Source organism: Pyrgilauda ruficollis, unplaced genomic scaffold (genome assembly GCF_017590135.1).
Source record: "Pyrgilauda ruficollis isolate IOZ18807 unplaced genomic scaffold, ASM1759013v1 scaffold57, whole genome shotgun sequence".
NCBI classification, from domain to species: domain Eukaryota; kingdom Metazoa; phylum Chordata; class Aves; order Passeriformes; family Passeridae; genus Pyrgilauda; species Pyrgilauda ruficollis.
The window spans coordinates 3,715,999-3,735,880 of NW_024527377.1; the positions used below are offsets into that span (position 1 = coordinate 3,715,999).

The 19,882-nt window shown below is 43.8% G+C and overlaps 1 protein-coding gene across 1 annotated transcript in view; it reads right to left on the bottom strand.

The window, feature by feature from the left end:
* ADAMTS2 (ADAM metallopeptidase with thrombospondin type 1 motif 2) overlaps positions 1-19,882 on the bottom strand; it is a 172,984-nt gene that overhangs the window by 57,152 nt on the left and 95,950 nt on the right. Inside the window, exon 4 of the mRNA XM_041482157.1 lies at positions 825-1,027. Within this exon, the coding sequence (XP_041338091.1) occupies positions 825-1,027 (203 nt within the window). The remainder of the gene's footprint in view (positions 1-824; positions 1,028-19,882) is intronic.

A 19,882-nucleotide genomic window follows, 5' to 3' on the forward strand; every position in this document is an offset into this window, starting at 1 on the left:
CTATTTCTTTAGCAAAAGAATATAATATATTTTGATTTTTATATGTACTAAGGATGGTTTTTCAAGTCTTCGTTCTTTTCCAAAAAATAGTGTCCTTGCTTACTGTCTGGGGTATTAGAGGGCTGCTGCATTGATATTTAGAAATAAAAAGTGATTCTTTCAAACACAATATTCCCTAGTGTCTCCTTTCATCACTCCTGCACCATATAGTCTGTTACACAGACTATGGTTATGAAGATTAAATATTTAACTAAGGAAACCTAAAGATGTCAGTCATGGAGTAGATACTAAATCAATTTAAGAAAGCTCAGTGTTACACTGCATAACATTTTACTGCAGCATGAACAAGGAGCAGGGAGGTGGCCTGGGACCCAAAGTGGCTGTTGAGAAATCAGAGAATTCAGCAGAGTAGTTTTAAAAATGTAAAAGCCAGTTGTAATTTCTGTTAGAACCCTATTTGAAGACAGCTCTCCAAACCGTGTTCCTCAGCAGGAAGCTTAGGTTAAGGGAATATACAGCTGAAACATAATGACTTCCAAAAACCTGAGCCCCTGACCTTGTGTCCCACCCACCAAAGCACATAAGAAGGACTTTGAACATTTTAACAGTCCCACACTCAGCTTCTGTCTTGGCTCCTTTCTCTTTTTTTTCTTTTGCTTCTCCCCTATTGGATTTTCTGAAAGTGGCCTGGATTTCCCTCCTGGAGTTATTTTATCTCCTGCCACGAGCAAAATCTGTTACGTCCTATTCAAATGGCTTACCCAGCCTACATTCCCAGCCCTTTCAGAGCCTTCCCACCGGGCAGCGAGCAGGGCTGTACTCACAATGTTCATCAAGGTCAGCAGGTACTTCTGAACGTGTTCTTTCCCATGGAACTGAACAACGGAGTCATCGACCCCCAGGAGCACTTCGATGTTGTAGTCGTCCTCCGCGGCGTGCCTCCGGCGGCGCTGCCCCCAGCGCTGCAGCTGCTCCTCAGCGAGGCCCAGGGCGCTGCCCAGAGCGTCCAAGGCAGTGAGGTTGGAGCCTGGGATCAAGCACACAAACGAGTTACCAGCCAGGAGAGGTCCAGGTTTCAGCTCAGATTCATTTGAAGCAGCAGCACTTGTTGTGTTGTGAGTGTTGCATAACAGAGTTAGATCCACAAAATGCCAATTACAAACTACCTAAATGAGAGAGAAACGTGACCCAAAATGTTTTTGGTTTTTGTTTAGCCAAAGTAAAAGCAATACTTTCTACAAAGTAATACTGCATAATAAATACAGGCCCCAAAGAGCAGCAAGTCATACCAATGTTTTGATGAGAAGAATGGAGCTGTTTGCAGTAAAATATTTGTTGCTTAAAAGTACTTCTAACAGAAATACACTGTCCCAGGGATCCTGTGCTACCCAGTGTAGCCCCTATTTAAAACAATTAAAGATAGACACGTGGTTCAAAATCTGATCTTGCTGCCCACAGATTCCTATTTCAAGGTAGGTGCAGTTGCCTTTGGCCATCCATTCAGGTAACACCAAAGCAGTTCCCTCAGCCTCAACCCTTTAGCTCCTTTCTGAGTTGCACACATGCAATCCAACAGTAGTGAAATGGATCCTATTTATCATTACAGCTCAGCACCACATTTTAGATATGAGATTAATAAATTTTTAGCTACATCCACAATTTTTTTAACAGCTTTTCATCCTTCATTCCAAATTTTCCATGTCACTTTGCATTACTGCATGTCACAGACCAGCCACCAGGCACAACAGTTGTCTCCTTCATTACTAATGATTTCTAACAGTTCCTGTGATATGAAAAGCATGTTCCCTGACAGGATGGACATGCTTAATGTGGCACTTACCTACTAAAAATTAACATGAAAATATGGAATTTTGACATTTCAGCCCACAGAATAACAATGATTATCATTCATATCATTATTACCATTTGCATTACAAGAGACTGGAATCACCACTGAGAACCTCTTGATTTTAGGAAAGTCAGGAAGTTTTCAGAGAGGTCAGCAAAAGTACAGAGAGTGCTTTGGGTTGAGTAAAGGTCCCAATGCTTCATTCACAGAAATATAATGGGAAGCAAAGGGAGGAAGCCCAAGCCATCACCTTCAAACCAGAAATGAAAAACAGCTCTTGGAAACGTTACAAAAGTGGATTCTCCATTTCCATTTATTGAAGTTTTCACATCAAAAGTGGCTGCTTGGGAAGGGAATGAGTCACCAGATCACTGGGCTCATTACAAGAACATCTGTGCTCTTGCCTGAACCTTGCTGCCTCAGGCTGCTGTGTCAGCAGGTCCTGGGCAGTGTGCAGCCTGAGCAGAGTCCCCTCAACTCCCCACTGAGGTGACAACAACCCACTGGCCTGCACAGCCTCTGCCTGCCAGGAGGAACACACACCAGGCATCCCCAGTCCCCACGGAGCACACAAGTTACCAGCCAGGAGAAGCTGTGCCTTGTGTGGTGAGAAGCTGGTCTCTGTTCTCCTTGAAGAGACCTCCAGGCAAAGGACAGCCCCTGAAAGACACAGCTTCCTGCCAGTTTCCAGCAAGCTTCAAGGACACACCTGTCCTGAGTGCCCCAGCTGCAGGGATCTCCTCTGCACTGCACTGGCAGGGCTCCCCTTGCTCAGTGGACAGAGAGAAGGTGCCACGTGGTGGTCAAACACCCCCACGGGGCCCCACTGTCCTTCTCCCCAAACAGCAGCAGTTAATGTAGCTAACAAGCACAACCACTCTATTCTCATTGCCAGCCTCAGGGCTCCCAGCAGCTTCTGCTCCTGGGGCCACAAGCTTTTACAATTATTCTGGTCAGAATCCATGATTCAGCATGAGAATTCGTTGCTCACGCAGAGCCCAGCCGGCACTCCCAGGTGTGCCATGGAGGGCGAATGAGCCTGGCCTGGCAGCGCTGGAGGCAGCTCCTCACTGGGCTCCAGCCCTGCCAAGAAGCCAGCTCCAGCCCTGCCTCATGGATTAATCCACTAGAAAACTTCAGTGTTAAAATTTCCTTGCTAGTGCTCAGGAGTAATGACCAAGCCATCACTATGGGATCATGGGGCAATCATATATTCATGATCTATAAGACAAATCACAGTTACTGTAAAATATGACCATAAATCTTAAAAGCTCTGTAGAAAAGTAAGCCTAGGCTGGCAGGGGCTGCAGGTCAAGTCTTCTCTCTGCTGTGCATGAAAAGCTAAAGCAATCAGCAGCAAGGCAAAGCTATCAGAGCTGCTACTGCAGAACAGCAGTGCTGGGCAGGGGGAGAGCCTGAGCCATGCACTGGGGTTGTGGACAGCAAGCTCTGCTGACTGGGGGGCTGTTTTTTGGGTGTGTGATTGACTGTCAAGGTATCTTGAGCTTTTGTGCTTTCATTTCTCTCCCTTATGTGTCAAACTAACTCCTGACATGGTAACTTTATTCCTGCTGTGAGTAAATCAGCCAGAGGCAAAATGTGATCCTACCATCCTGCAGCAAAAACTGCCTGTCCTCCCTGTTTGCTGCTCACTTCATCACTGTCACACTGTAGTCCCTACAGTCCTGCCAACTCCTAAGAAAAGTTATCAGGAGGTTCCGTGGAAGTCATCTCACTCCCACTAGGTGCCAACCAACCACTTTAAATTTTCTTGGGAGCATAAAAATTCCACACATACACAATTACCTTCACCCCTCAGCTGTTCCCCTCAGGACAATACGCCCAGTGCTGGGTACTGGCACCTCTGAGGCACCAACCCCATGTGCTTCCCAGCAGAGGGAAAGCCACAGTGGCTCCAGCTGGTGCTGGAACCACCCCAAGACCAGAAACAGCTTAAAACATTCACAACAGTAGCTGCAAGATTCCTGGTTCATATCCCAACTTCCCACCCAGTGCTCTTTCCCAGAGGCTGTCCCTGGGCAGGCAGGGATGCCTCCACACACGCCTGACCACAAACCCCACAGAGTCCTCCTCCAGTGCTGCTCTGCCTCTCAGGCTCTTGCATGATGAATTGCTGGATTTGCTGGACCATGCAATGTTATTCCCACGTTGGATTTGCTCCTAAATGGCAGTTACATCCAAGTGAAATTAATACCCATATCTTAGGAAAGAGGAAGAGAAGCAAAGTTCCATATGTAGTAAATGAAATATTTGTGGTGTTTTGGCATCTCAACTTTCCTTAGTTAACGTCAGCAACTTTGCTGTATCATTGTACTGCTAACAATGTGCTAGAAAAGCTCAAGAGAAAGAACAAAGAACTAAATAAGACACCAAATTCGTCTTTCACATTTTCCACATTACATTCCTTCTGATCACCCCTGCACTTTGCACACTAACATGACAAAAGTAATCTCACACTGCACTGTTTTACTAAATCATCCCAAGACCTCTCCCTCAGATGTCAATTTTCAGCAACTTTTGCCAAATCAGCCACTAATCATTGGTGCCAACTTTGTTTTCCATCTCCCAAGAGGAGACACTTGGCATTTGCAGAGCCTCACACCAGCCTGTGTTGAAACCCTCTTGCTCCTGCTAGGAAAAATTCACATTTGTGAAAATTAACCACTCACAGAGAAGCTTCTATTTCTCTCTTTTGCTGCTCATTCTGAACAAATCAAATGACAGCAGCACTCTAGTGGTTCAATGAAAAATCCCTCAAATGCTCTCTTTTTTTCTAAAACCAGCTAAAAACCTCAGTGATATTTCAATAATTTTCTCCTACCACTGTAGACCATCTTCCAGAGAAGAAATAAAAAGTGCCCAAATTGTCAAATAGTGTTGCCTTTGCACATCTTCAGAAGAATTCTCCATCTGCAACAGTTTGGGATGACACCACCTTATTTTCTGGGAATTTTTGCCTTGCTCATGAATGTTTGATATCAAGTTCTTCATGGAAACCCAATTACATGACATCTCCTGATTCTGCCTCACCCATCATGGCAGGCAAAGCTCAAACAGATACTCTGAGTTACTGAAGCATGAACACACTCCCTGCCATAAAAACTCCCTCTCCCTGTATTTTCTGTCACTCCCTTTAGGACATCCACCAAATCCACTGGCTCATGATCTTGTTTGGTTTTTTCATGACTCCTTTCAAAAAGGCTCAGGAAAATATGACTGCACTTTATGAAACAACTGGACTTTACCAGCCTTAGGGTTCCCCAATCTCACAGCAGCAATATTGTCCTAATAAAGCAGTTTCTAATATTTTATCTCCTCCTTCTGATAGGGAGAAGGGAACTTTCTGGCAAGCCCAGAGCAGAGGCCAGGATGAGCAGCTGGGAGACTGAACTGTGTGTCATGTTCACAGCCATCATCTGCAGCTTGTCAGCACAGCAATGGGCTGGAATTTCATTTCAAACCGGAGTGTGCAGCATTCAGACCAGGCAGGCACCATTGAAATGCAGCTGGTTTGCTTTTGTGGACACTTCATCTGTCAGCGTGGGAGCAGACGAACGCCTGAGCCGACTGCTGAGCACCTTCTCTGCAGCCACACGAGGATCAGCACTGCTGATCTGCTGCTTTGCTGCTCATCTCCATTCCTGGGACACATTGCTGAAGGAACTCCCAGCTTCCCATGCCTTGCTGCAAACCAGCAGCTTTTGTGTTGCTGTTTTTATGTTTTTCACCCCGGTGACTCGGGCACCTGTGAAGCACAGCTGGAGCCTGCTCTGCTGAGGTGGCAAACACATCTGTGACAGCACAGGAGCCCGGGGCACCCTGCCCTGCTCAGCTGCACCACAGCTGGTGGCAGTGCCACTCCAAGCCTGGGACTACAATCCCTGCCCAGGCATGAGCCCATCCATCCCTCGGTGCTGCAAATGCAGGAGGAACAGGCTCCTCCCTGGCAGGGAAGCAGAAGGAGAAGCAGGCAGGGTGGGCTTGCTTTAGCTCTCAGCTTCCCACTGCTTGAGTACATCTGCACCTCTGGAAAAGCACCAAACCTTGCTGACAGCTTGACAGAAAACTGCTCTTTTGGGAATTGCACCTTAAATCATGAGCCATCCTTCTGCAGCGCTCCCTGCCACTTGCATCCTGTGGGCTTCTCTTGTGTCAGTCCTCTGTGATCAACTGACTCCCTAATTAGCCTCCAATTAGCCTGTTCATGCATTTTACCAAAACCCTCATTTTTCTTCCATGGTAAATTGAATCCCAGCCCATGGAGGTTGGAGTCAACAATGAAGAGTCATCAACCTTGGATTTTATCCCCTAGTGATTTATTCTCCTGTTTTTATGTTCCTCCATTTGGGGTTTTGTTTTTCATTACAGTTGCACACAACCATGTTGTGTTACGGTCATTTCTTGATCAATAGTTTCTCTGATTTTTTATTTCTTTAAAAACTTATTTCTGATGGTTTTACAGCCATGCTCACCTTCCTCTGCTTTCTGCTTTGTTTTCCAAATGTCCTCTACTTGTCTTTCTTCTCCCCCCTAACCATCCTGCTCAGCTACATTGGTGTTTCATAATTTATAAATCCTTTTCCCATACTGCAGTCTGAATTTGGACCCTTCTGCTATAGATCACTCATAAGAAAACTGGGTAAAGCCAGCAGGGAATTAAAATGGGAGAGAGCTTCTGTGAGGTGAAAGCAAATTGAAAACAGCCTAAACAAGAGGAAATCCATGGAGTGAACTTGGTACATGATACCAAGTCAGCCCTGTTTAAAAGACATCTCCAGGAGGACACTGCCTCAGCACAATTTTAACTTGGAGCTCAATTTTTATGGGATTCTTGTGATTTCTTGAATCACAGGTTAACAATGGCTGCTACTTGGTGAATCCTTAACCAAGAGCAACCACTGCAGCAAAATTCTCTTAAGGAGTAGGATCAAATTCCTCCTCTCACACATTTTTACATAAACCAAAAGTAAAACCACACTAACAAACTAAAGACTGGGTATGCACCAGGCATCCTCTCCAACTTTACAAATCATTGTCCTGTCCTGATGTGCAAAGAAGGAGCCATTTAAAAGGAAGATTTTAGGCTGTGTGCTTTGCTGACCACATGATCTCATCACAAGCTCCCTGCCTCCGAGTTATGGCAATGCTGTTTCTGGTCAAATCACATTTTAACACAGAGCCTGCTCCACCTTTCATCTGGCCAGGGGGAGTTTGCCACGGCTGTTGGGGTAAGTTGGGCTGGGCTCTCCAAAAATAGGTCTCAGGCTGCAGCTGCATGAAGGCCAGCTGATAGAGCAGCTGAATTCCGGCTGGAATCATCTGGTCCTGCACTTGAAGTCAGGAGTCAAGTACTTAACAGTATTTCATAGACAGAAGTTGTTGTAAACTCCTTGGGGCAGAACTATTCTCCCCCATTTGTAGAGTGAATGCACACTCTTGCAAATACCCAGGCACAAGCAATGTTCCTTTTTTTCTTGTCACCTTTGCAAGAGCACAGTGACTTTGAAACTTGCAACATGCTCAAGTACCTGCCTGAATCATGAAATCACAAAATTGTTTGGATTGGAAGGGACCTTAAAGCTCATCTCATTCCACCCCCCTGCCATGGCAGGGACACCTTCCACTATCCCAGGTTGCTCTAAGCCCTGTCCAACCTGGCCTTGGACACTTCCAGGGATGGTGCAGCCATAGCTGCTCTGGGCATCCTGTGCCAGGACCTCATCACCCTCACAGGGAACATTTTTTTAATATGCTATCTAAACCTAGATCAGAGACTCAAAGATGAACCTACCAGAGTTGGAAAAAAAAAAAAAAAAAAGTCTTTCCAACGGATAAACCAATTAGTGCAGTGAAAATGGCCAGGTGGACACAGTAGCAAGTGGCCAGGCCAGAGGCACTAAGAATATCCACGGCTAGGTGTTGCCAGGGAGATTTTTTCTGGCTTATCACAAGAGAAAAGATATCACAATAATAAAAAGAGAAGTTGAAAACTAAATTGATCTCATCAGGGCCAGAGTCACACAAAGAATAACATAAAGATGAGAGATAATTGCACTGTTAGAAGATTAAATGAGAGCAAGGTAATAGAATACCCAAGGCTCAAACTTTTTTTTTTCAAATGGTGAAACATAGTGCGTTAAAATTTTAACTTTCGTCTTACAACATAGTCAAAAAGGGGAAATGAAAGAAATGGCAAACCAGCCAGGAAACCAGTCTGTGTGACCTGGTTGAAATGAAGCTCTCTGGGATCCAAACACAAAATTTTTCCAACAGCAAAACTTATCCTTTGGAAAATTTTCAGCTATCAGCCTTACTAATGCAAACACAGGTTTCACAATTTAGCACCAAATAATGCATGAGCAAGAAGTCCAAACTCAGTGCTTAAAAGTAAGCTCAAAAAAGGGCAAAGAAAGCTACTCTAGAAAACTAATTTGGAAGCCAACTTTTAAGTTTCACTGACTTAATTGATTGCATCTGAGAAGTGCTGTCTGGCAAATATTTTGGCAAGTCATTGTAAGCTGGCCTGTATTGCAGAGCCTGTGACTTGCAAAACAAGGTGCCTGATTTACCACCCCCACCCACTCCAAGAGCCCACATCTGGCCTGGGACAAGGGCTCCATCCCTCCCAAGCCCTGGAGTGCCCACGGTGCCTGGGCAGAGCAGGCTTTGCTCTGCATTGCTCACAGAGAGCCACAAAGGGAGCTCAGCGAGCTCAGTCTCATTTGCAGCTAATGCATAATTAATTGAACTGCAGAGTTCAGCCACAGCTCCACACAGGCACTGGGCACGGAGCCACAGCTCCACAGAGTTCTGCGAGCCCCAAAGGCCCCACCTGAAGCCCCAAAGGCAAAGGATCAGGAGCTGACCACAACTCGCTTTTCCCAGCCAGGCTTTAACCAAGTGTTCCTGGGCTGTGTGAGTCCAAGCCTGCCACCAAGATGCTCGGATGTCCAATCCATATTCCAAGCATGATTAAATTACAGCAAATTAGCACATTAAGTAAGCTGCCAAGCTGACCCCATGGCTTTGTAGGTGACATGTCTAACAATCCCACTTGCATTTTTAACAGAATGAAATGCCAAGCCGTGGCACAGGACCTGAATAACAAAAGATTACATGGGAAGGCAGTTGTCTTTCCATAAGCCAAGTATTCCCTAAGAAAGGGAAATGAAGTTTAATTACAGTTCAAGAAAATAACATTAAAAAGCACACAGGTAACAGAAGTCAAATTCCTAGCCAGGGCAAGAAGGTGAGGCGAGGGAGAAAAAGCAAAGAAATACATAAAATAAACGTACATAATTGGAAATACTACTGAAAAATAATGACTGAAGGAAATATGTATCTTTCCTATGCTTTTTAGCCGTAACCTCAAGTCTTGTCTTTTGGCAACATTTCAAAGTAGAATTATTCCATCCCTTTTAAGGGGCAGCACTTTTCTCAGTTATAAAATCTCACAAACATGTAAATTATACAATTGAATGTTCTCAATGTCAAGTAGAATATAAAACTCATCAGTGTAAACAATGTACAGCAAAAATGACTATGCAAACAGCTCCTGTTTCCTACATAATCATAATGATCTTTTAATTAGACAAAGTAAACAGTCTGCTCATTTCACCTTGTGAAGAAAAGCATAGGAAGAAGTCTTCCCAAATTCTAAGGTAAAAAAGCAATATTGGTGCCTTTTGCAATATCAGTGAGTTCAGTCGAATTCTTGCACATTTCAAAAAATGTTGCCATAAACCAGCAGTCAGACAGACAAAAGAAAAGAGGGTAAATTGAATACTACAAGAAGAAAACCTCATCCAGACAGCCTGAGCAAAGGCAGGGCAACACACGACGCCTTGGTTACTTCTGCTGGCAGGATTTGACACTGAGCAAGAAGGAGTTATTTTACCTATGTTTTGAAAATATCCTTGTTTGCTAAATCTGCCTGGACCTTCTGCACTAACAAATGAAGCTGCAATTGATTAGAGACTGCAGGAAAGACAAAACTCACTTGGAGGATGCAGGAGTTTCTTAAACTTCAAAATACAGTAAAAAACCCTGAAAGAGAGAATCAGCCTCTGCTGTAGTGAAAGCGCAGCAGGTTTAGTCCCAAGGCATTTCAAAATCAAGGGCAAAGGCTTCTTTTGTTATTTGTACAAGAGCTCTCAATCTGTCAGGCCCTACAAAAGGCAAACTGTGAAATGCTGCCCCTCTGTTGCGGTGGGTGGGTGGGAGATGGGTCCTGGCAATGACAGCAGAGAAGAGATGCTTTAAATGGGCAGTCCTCTTCATGAGCATGGACTGGGGCTGGAGAGAGGGCAAAAGAGGGTAGGGAGGAAGGAAAGAAGATGAATGGGTGTGAGGATAACAAAACCCTCTGCATAAAAGGCAAATTTAGAGGCAGAAATTGTGAGGACACAAATGCAAAAGAGGAAAGTGAAAAGAAATCACTGTTGGTTTTGCCACTGCAGCTCCCCACTGGCCCTAGGAAAGGAAAGCCAGGGCTTCCTCCCACATCCCACTCCCCAGCCCTGAAAGCTGTGTCCTGGGAACAGCCCCTGAGCTTCAGGGAACACAGGGGCAAATGTCAAGGTATGCCAGGCAAACCATCTCCCCAGCACCTGCAGGCAGGGCTTTAATGTTCCTTTCTCAAGATAAATTTAGCATTAATATCTGGGAGCTTTAGAGGGATTAGAACAGGTCAGCATGCATTTATTTCATTTTCTGGCAGGTCCAAAATATTTTTAATTCCTTTCAGGTCAAATGGACTTGAATACTGAACTTTTTTTAATGTGAACAAACAAAACATTTCAGTTCATCTGAAATCAAGTTTTACTCATTTGATATGAAATCAAGCACTTCAAGTCTCAATGCAGAGAATTTAAAATTATAAGATATCTCAAGGGAAAGAAGGGAGATGGTTTGTTTGGAATGCACTGCCATGAAACCCCTCTACATTTTCAGGATTTTTCCTTTTTTATCGATGTTGAAGTTCAGTGAAAAATTCTGGATTTTTTATCACCAATAAAAATTTCACCCAGTTCAACTGTAAGTGCCAAGACTAAAAGGAGTTTCCATTTCCTCTTTCCACCATCTACCTCCCTTCCTCCGAAGGAACTATCATCATTTCAGGACCTCTGTATTTTTGTTGGGTTACTCACATATTATTGATAAACAAGCTGTACTCAGCACTGACTGGCTTGCCCTTCGAATTGGCTTGTAGCCTAATCAAACCCAGGTCATTTTTCTGCTAAGTGAGATGCAGTTGGTAGGATGTAGTGCTCCTTGGCAGGCAGCAGACAACTGTCCTATAGGGACAAATCAGACCCACCTCAAAATAAAAGCCTTTCAAGAATTAGGTAGCAAGGAATTTATCTCCTGAATTAAAGATATCATCTTTGTGCAAATAAGGCTTAAAGTGGTCAGAAACTGCATTTGTATTCCCTTTGCAGTGTGCTATAAAATTGCTTTAACAGTAATGACTGCTCTGCTCTTTCTACAGAGAATGAAATTAGACTTTGAAAACCAAATGCACAATGGCCAGTGAGAAGGGCTGGGAAGCCTCTTACTTATATATACACATACATATATCTATATATACACACACGGACACACACATATAGATACACTTACAAGTAATAATGCTAAAGTAAGAGAACTGTGTATTTTTAAAAAGGTGGCTGGAGGGTTGATGGATGGACAACCCTCTTGATATCTAACATTTCTATTAGAAATGTTTTTAAATTAAATCAAACATTAGAAAACTATCAGAAACAACAGAAAATTGAGATATTAAGTTTTTTTTAAACTCAAATTTTCTTTAAATGGTTTTAACCCAATTGGAAGCTAAGAGGACTAGACAAGTCAACGGATGTTAGAGAAAAAGTGGATGCTGTTAAGGATAAAAGTAGACAGCTGTTCCAAAGCTCCAAGGAGTTTTTGCTGCTGGAACTGGAACAGTATTTAAAGACCATTTAGCCTCCAGCCTGTTACTTTTGCATTGTAACAAATGGAAATGTTAAAGCCAACACCAAAAAAAAACCTCCTTTCAAATTTCCTTAAAAAGCAGTTTCTAATGTAACCAAGAAGTTTACTGAGAGCACTGCTGACATACATGATAAAGGCTTCCAGTAATTAACACATTCTCTCTAAAACTAGTAAAAACAGAGTCACTCCAGATCTGAGCTCCTACAATGAATTTTGGGTTTTACCTGAATACTGGACTGGATTAGTTGAACTCTGTCACCTGTTTCCACCTGGTTAAGAACTGGCTAACCAAGGCACTCCTAGTTTACCTGATTGTAAAGATACCTGTGATCAGCTGAACAAAAATCACAGGGGAAAAAAACCAGGAATACAAAAACCTTCCACAAATCATCAGCTGCCACACGACAGTTTATGTTCCATTTTGGGAATCGAGAGGTAAAAAGATGACCCTGAGTATATTCATCTTCTTTATTCTTCCAAAAACCTAAATGTTTAGGTAATAGATCATACAGACTCTGATAATACTAATTATTAATGCATTGTGCTAACAGAAGTAATAACGTGGTTCCCTCATCTGAAGTCAGAATAGACTCCATCCACTTTCAGCTCTTGCTGAGCAAGAGAATATTATTTCTTCAGTGTTTCAACATAGAAATCCTTTCTACTTTCCCATTACTCCAAAAACAAAAGTTTACAAAGATAAACAGCAAAGTTAACACTAACTGAACTTACTTTAAAGGAATAAAGTGACATTTGTAGCAAAGGGGAAGCAAGGCTGGAGGGAAAAGTAACATTTTTTTGGCAGCTGAAGAAGGCACATGTTGGGTGTCAGGGTCTGTCTCTTCACCAGATTTTTGTTCCCCAAGAGCAACTTCCTGCCTGTCTCCTCAGCAACAGCAGCCCCACAAATACAGTCCCCTTCAGTTCACCTATTGCACCTGTTCAGCCAGATCTGAGACCACAAATCAGTGCTGAAAAAGAATGTTTTCGAAAGTCATACAAAACAGCATTTACTTGTCCAACAACAGTGCTACTCAGTTATGAAATAAGACATGAAAGTACCACAGTCAATAAAGACTCCTCTTTGCTGTGGTGCCCTGGAAGCCCCCATGAGTCCTCAACAATTACTTTGGACGTGCAGGACTCTGAATGATCTTGTGCAGTGTGGGAGCTGGACATGTATTTATTGAAGTTGACACTAATCAATACCCATCACTTTCTCACCAGTTTCGACTTTATTAGAAAAATGATATCGACAGCTGCTACTGCCCCAGTGAGCCTCAGAAGAAAGCTGAGGGTTGATGGCATCCAGCTGCTCCCATTGCCTGGTTCTCCAGGCTCTCCAGTGAGCTCCAGGCTGCCTTTCATTGCAAAGCTTTCCATTCGACCTTTCCTATATTTCTCTTAGGATCAGAGAATTTTAATATATTTCTTTTTCGCTCTTTCAAATCTATTTCTGGCTAATCTTTTCTAAAATTTCTGAAGCATTCGGAAAGGTTTCTTACATTCTGGTTTTAGTCCAAGGTGCCTTGGTTACAAATACTGCAGTGCAGCTGGGCAACTCTTACATTTTGCTGAATAACTGGTTCACAAAAAACAAAGTTGTGATTGTTTTGTAATTGTTTTCAAATCAAATCACAGGGGGTTTTAGGGATTATTAAAAAGAAGTTAAATAATGGAGTAAGGACCCACATTTCATTTTGGTGAAAATATATTTTACAACATGAAAGTGCCCAACTAGCTCAGGCTACAGCAGAGAGGGGGACACGCAATCACAGAATAGTTTTGGATGCAAAGAACTTTTAAATGTCATCTAGTCCAACCCCCCTGTGATGGGCAGAGACATCATCAATTAGCACCAAGTTGCTCAAAACCTCATCCAGACTGACCTTGAGTTGTTTCCCAGGATGGGGCATCTACCACTTCTCTGGGACACTCAACCTTGCCAGCACAGGGGTGTTCATCTCCCAGTGACAGGAGCCAGATCTGCCCTGTGAGGCTCAGAGATGGCAAAGCTAGTCCATGCCTTAGGTCTTGAAGGTATAATGTGAATTAAAGGAGTTCAGGAAAAGAGACAAAGGGCTGCACCTTGCCAAAGGACTGGAACCTTTGGGAATTCAACCAGGAATAAGAGGGAAATCCTCAACCCTCCCAGTGAAAGCTTGATTTTTTTTTTTTTTTTGCAGAGACTGCCTCATTTTAAGCTTTGAGCTTTTAGCCTTGACCTTGACTTCTTGACCATTTGAATGGGAGATTGTTCTCCAACTTTAGAAACGGATCTTAGCCTAGCTAAAAAATCAGAAAATACCAATTCTGAACAAGCAGCTTGTGGAGGGAGAGGAGAGGGGAGGAACCCACACCAGATAAACCCAACTGCAATGAAAACAATTACAATATGAAAAGAGGAGAAACAAAGCAGTTTGTGAAGGGAAAAACCTTTAAAAGTTTTTGGGGTTTTTTCCCTCACAAAGTGAGAGTGTCAAACTGAGGTATGAAATCAGGGCAGCAACCACTGCCCATTGCATGGGTTTTAGCTGTCTCTTCTGACTAAATGTCAGCTCTGCAGCAAGGTTCTTATGTTTGGGGGAGATAAATATTCTTGGACAATTCCACTAAAATTATGGTTTAAAAATTCATCTGGAAAGCCAAGCAATGCTGTGGGAGACAAAAGAGGACACCAGTATTTGGATCACCTAAAGTACAAGGAAAGTCAGCAAAGAACAAATTGTCTGAAGCATTATTATGCTGCCAGGATTATATCCTAACGTCACAAATTTCAGATCCATTTGAAGTCTCACAACAGAGAAACTAAAGCAACCGATTGAACTTCCTTGTGAAAAGATTTTTAAAAACCCAAAACCTATAGAGTACAGCATGTGGTCTTGCCTATATGTCCCAAATTCACCCAGGGAAACCAACTCCTCTTGCAGAACCCCTCAGTTGCCATTAGTCAGGGAAAATAGAGGGCAGAAAAAAGTACTTTCTCATCCAGCTGCGAAAGCAGCTCCTGTCTCTTTGTTTCCCAGCCTTCCACACATGGATCTAGCTCAATCCAGACATCACTTACAGCTATCAACCTCAGCAAGGCCAAAACATGCCCAGGGGCTTGTGAGCAACCTCCCACCCTGCTGGTGTCAGCACTTAACTTCAACAGGGACAAGTTTCCACCTTCTCTCTCCTTGCAACTCAGAATAACCTCCAGAAAACCAAACCCCTTCCCCAAAGACAAGTCATGGCAAAACCCCAACAGGTTCTGTAGACAACTATCTGAGCAAGGAAAGGTTCATGCCAAAAAGCATGTGGGAGAGGGAAGAAGGGTTGTTTAGGTTTGGAGAGAAGATTGTTTTGTTTGGCAGATACTTGTAGAGTATGACCATGGAGCCAGAGGGTTTTGGGAAGAGGCATTTTAATGTGCTTTCAAGTGCTGGACCACTGATGGAAAGAAACACTGATGAAGAACTGCAGGAAACGAGGCTGGCAGGGCCAAACTGAGCCATTTGATGTACGTGGGACCAGCACAGCTCAGCTGGCACCAGCACAGCCTTCTTCCAACCCCTGCCTTCCTGACACACGTTACCTTGGAATAATGCCCATGGAAGCAATACCAACTCTCAGCCTTTGAAGTTGTCCCAGATTTATGGATGCATGGGAAAGCAAGAGGCCAAGACAAGAGCAGATGCCCCAGGAGCTTCCCAGTGCTTCCTCTTGGCACCTTGTGAGGGAAGGGAAAGAGGCTGGGAAGGCACATCCAGGGACTGAACATGTACCAGGGCAGGTAACACAGGGCCAGGGCTTGCAGCAGGCTCTGACCTCTGCTCTGGCACCACAGCTCCTGCCAGACCTGCTCCCACTGGGACTCCTGCAGGGCAGGGAGTGCCCCTCACCATGCTGGGATTTCCAGCCCAGGCTGGGCATTCTGTACGGCCATCATGTAAAGCAGCTGATAGCATCAGGCCACTTTCTCCCTGGGGCCAAATGCTTTCCAAAACTTCTGTAAATCTCTTAACGTGAAGCTACCACAGCTCCATAATTATGGATGTAGCAGAAGGAGTAGACAAGCTGAATTAGGCTTCCAATTGCATGTCTAATTTATGTACAACTGCAGCAATTATAGATGCAAATTAAATAACTGTGCAGAAAATGGGTTTTATTAGCCATAACTAAAACCCAATAAAACTCAGTAACTTATGCACATCTCCATACTGAATATGCCTCTTCAGAATGTCAATTGGAAATGTGAGAAAAGACCAGGATTTTCTATTTCCTAATCTGAACAAAAGGAAAAAAAGTATGAACTATCAGAGCATGTCTTTCTACCACAACAAAACAAACAGGAGACCTAATTGGCAATTTCAGAGCAACACATTGTTTTACAGCCAGCAGTTCTATGAAGCTTTTAAACACATTATTTATACTCAGCCTTTCATGCCTGACATGGCTGAGAAAAGTCTCATCTAATAAAACCATATGCTAAGTGGAACTCAGTTGCACAAGAGGCCTGTTCTGACTGCCTGGCAGGCTGGGATTTAAAAGTTTAAACTCTAAGCTGAGGAACACTGTGCTTGACTTTGCAGCATTTCTGAGATTTGGGAAGGTGGGGGCTTCTTAACATCACATCAACTGGGTCCAAGGCTGTGAAAAGCCTCTCTGGATGTTTTAATGCTGAAACCTCTCAAATCTTCTGTCATTCAGACTTAGCATGAGAGCTGTCATATCTAAGGAGCCAGCGCTTACCTGTCAATTTGTTTAAAAGCAATAAAAAAATTGTTCCCATTAAATCAAGGTTAATCTTCCTGCACAGTTCTTACACAATTCCCTGCTATGTGTGATTAAACCATATAAATATAACAAAAACACCTGGACAAAAGTTTATATACACCACAGTATGTCTGCACTGTTTGTTTGCATCATTCCTTGTTTTGCAGGGGACAGGGGATTTTCCTGGCTGGCTGCATTACACACATGGAAATTGGTGTATTCCCAGTTGTTGGAACTGGGAATGACCACTGGCCTCACCTCAGGATCCCAGGGGGGCTCCTGTACGTCCACTGCAGGTCAGAGCAGACGATCAAAGCACAGCCAGGATCTCCACCTACAGCAGAGGTAATTCCCACACCCATCCATCCTTCCCCATCTGGCTGTAGGCAGAGGCTTAGAAAGGCTCTGTTCTCCCAGGACACACATCCCAGGTGGGGTGGTATTCCCATGTCCCTTTCCAGGGCACTCTGGCAGCCACAGACAGGGCCAGGAGGAGACACAAACACCCAGCTCCTGGCAGGGACGGGCAGCAGACACAAGGAGTGGAGCAGGCAGAGTGCCACGGTCCCTTGGTCCCCTTGTCCCCAGACTCCACTGAACGTGGCTTCCACTGGCACCCTCCTCTCCCACAGATATCCATGAGCACTCTCCATGTCCTCATCTGTCCCACTCCATGATGGATCTCTTCCAACACAGCATCTCCTCCAGTGCACACAGCAACACAGGAGGCATTTAGCACAGAAGATTAGCAGAACTTTGTTGTTCCTATGCCACTTCCCAATGGACCTGGTCCTGGGTTCACTGTCCTACCAGTCACGAGCTTCTCCTGCCAGGCCACAGCATGGACACTCATTCTGGATGCAGAAACTTCAACATTTAAATATACCACAAGCACTGACTTCCCCTTATCTCTTGTGGCAGTTATATCCTCAAACAACTCCAGCAAATTACTTAAACATGACTTCCCCTGCCTGAATGTCTGCCAGGTAGTCTTAATTAAACTGTGCATTCCCACATACACTCTCCACAACACCCTAAGGGAGGTTTCCAAGATTTCCTCATTTTGTGTATTCCCTTGAATCATCTATCATTAAACAGCAATAATGATAAGTAAAATGAAAAAGACAAGAATAGTTTTGTATCTACAGAAAGATAATGCACCAAAAATAACTAACTAGAAGTCAGTTATTAAAGGGGTCACTGTGCCTTTCCCAAACACAGATCCTGAGATGCTGGAACTTCCCTACAGCTACTGAAGAATAAAGTTTTCAAACCTCATGGTGATGAACACAGAGTAAAATCCATATACAGGTTCAGATCAGGTCTTACCATAAGAAGGATAATCTAAGTTGCTAAAAGAGAAGAAGGACCAACAATACTGATCTTTTCTTATAATTCAAATAGGAGAAGAATTTACATGGAATCATCTTCAGCTTTCTTAACCAAGAGATTAATATCTAACACATTATCATTTGACAATTAATTTTTTATGCTGCAGTTCTAGATGCAGATGTTACAGATTCCATTAAAAGCTTTAAAAACCCCAACCCTTACTGAGCCCACTGCTCTCCCAAACCTGGTCCCTCCTCTTATATCAATGTTAGATCTGCAGGAGCATCCTGAGGCCACCAACTGCAAAGAGCTCTGCAACAGAGCAGAGGGCAGGCAGGGCTCAGCACAGCCAGCCTTGGCACTCCAAGCAAACACCTTCTCTTCGAGGTGAACTGCTCTGGAAATGGAGATTTCATAACTCTGGGATCAGCCAAAGGACAGAGAATGAACCACACTCTCCAAAGCTCCAGCTGACAGCCACATCAGTGGGGCTGTAACACAGCAGGAGCAGCATGCTGGGCCCCAGGAGCCTGTGGCAGTGTGTGACATCCAGAGAAGGTGAGTAAGGTAATGTAAGGCACAGGTTTACTAATCCTGTGGAGAAAAAAATCAGTTTAAGGAGATTTAGGATTTACACTTATCCCATGCCTGATTTAAAAAGATATTTTAAGGTATCATGCATTTGTTTCTAGATGTATTTTGTAGCTGACCCATTTCCCTTCATAATTAATTGGGGTCTTATTTTACTCCAGGATCAAGATACAAAGGGAAAAATGACGTGGGTTGCACCTGGACTGACGTAACAAGATTGCTTAAATTCTGGGTACAAGGCTGTTGTTGCCAATGAGTGGAGGAGGAGAGAAATCACCTTGATTTTGTGACCCAAGCTTGACTTCACATAGATCAGTGCTCAAAGAAATGCTCTATTTCCAACAGTACAGTGAAATCTGGCAGCATTTCATAGCAATGCATATGGAAGTCCACAATGTCATCCCTGCAAAGTCATCTTTCAAAGTCACCCACAGCTGCATCATTCCATCAAAAATTCCTCCACTGCAACCTAGACCAGGTTATGTCAGGCTCACGAAAACACAGCTGGGATGTTACAGTGGAAAATGAATATTTAAAAAAAAGAAAAAAACACAGTAAAAACAACTCACACCAACCTTTTAATTAAAACCAATGCTTTAATAATTCAAGAAACTACCTGCTCCTACCCCTGCTGCTGATGGTCAGTTGGCTGAGAACACTGATATGGGGTGGAGGGTTAGGATGCTGGGAAAGGAGATGAAGCAAATGATGGAAAAATTGGAGGAGGAGAGTTACACACATCAGCAAACTTTGCCTCCTTAAAATAGATGAAAAAAACACAGGATATGGAGCAAAGGATCTAAGAAGAGGACAGTTACAGTCATTCACAGTGCTCTAGAGAGCAGGAGACTCTGTGAGATAAATTACTTATACCACAGGAAATACACAGGTCCATCCATTTCAGATTTGGACCTTGCATGTGCAACTGGTGTGAAACCACAGACAAGACTTGCCATTGACACCCGTGGTTTGTGGGCTGTGCTTCCAGCACAGGGGCAGGACACAGACACTGCAGCCAGCAGACCTGCTGGGATGCTCTGGCTGCCAGACATCATTGTCTTGCACTGCATACAGTGCATCCGTGTTAAAATTTAATGAAGACCTGGGTACAGCTATCAATAAAGATGGACCAAAGTGAGTGCTATGTGCAGGAGGTCTCTGTGCAGCTGAGGAGAAGAGTCACTTTCAGGCTTGCAGGCAGAACACCACACATGGGGACTTTGCTGGTGCAGCATCCCCAAGAGCCAGCACATCACCAGCCATCGATCCCTGCCAGGTTATGCAAGGTCTAGAGCACACTGCCTACCGAAACCTGAAAAAGTAGAGATCCTTTTAGTGCTTAACTTGAGATTTTGT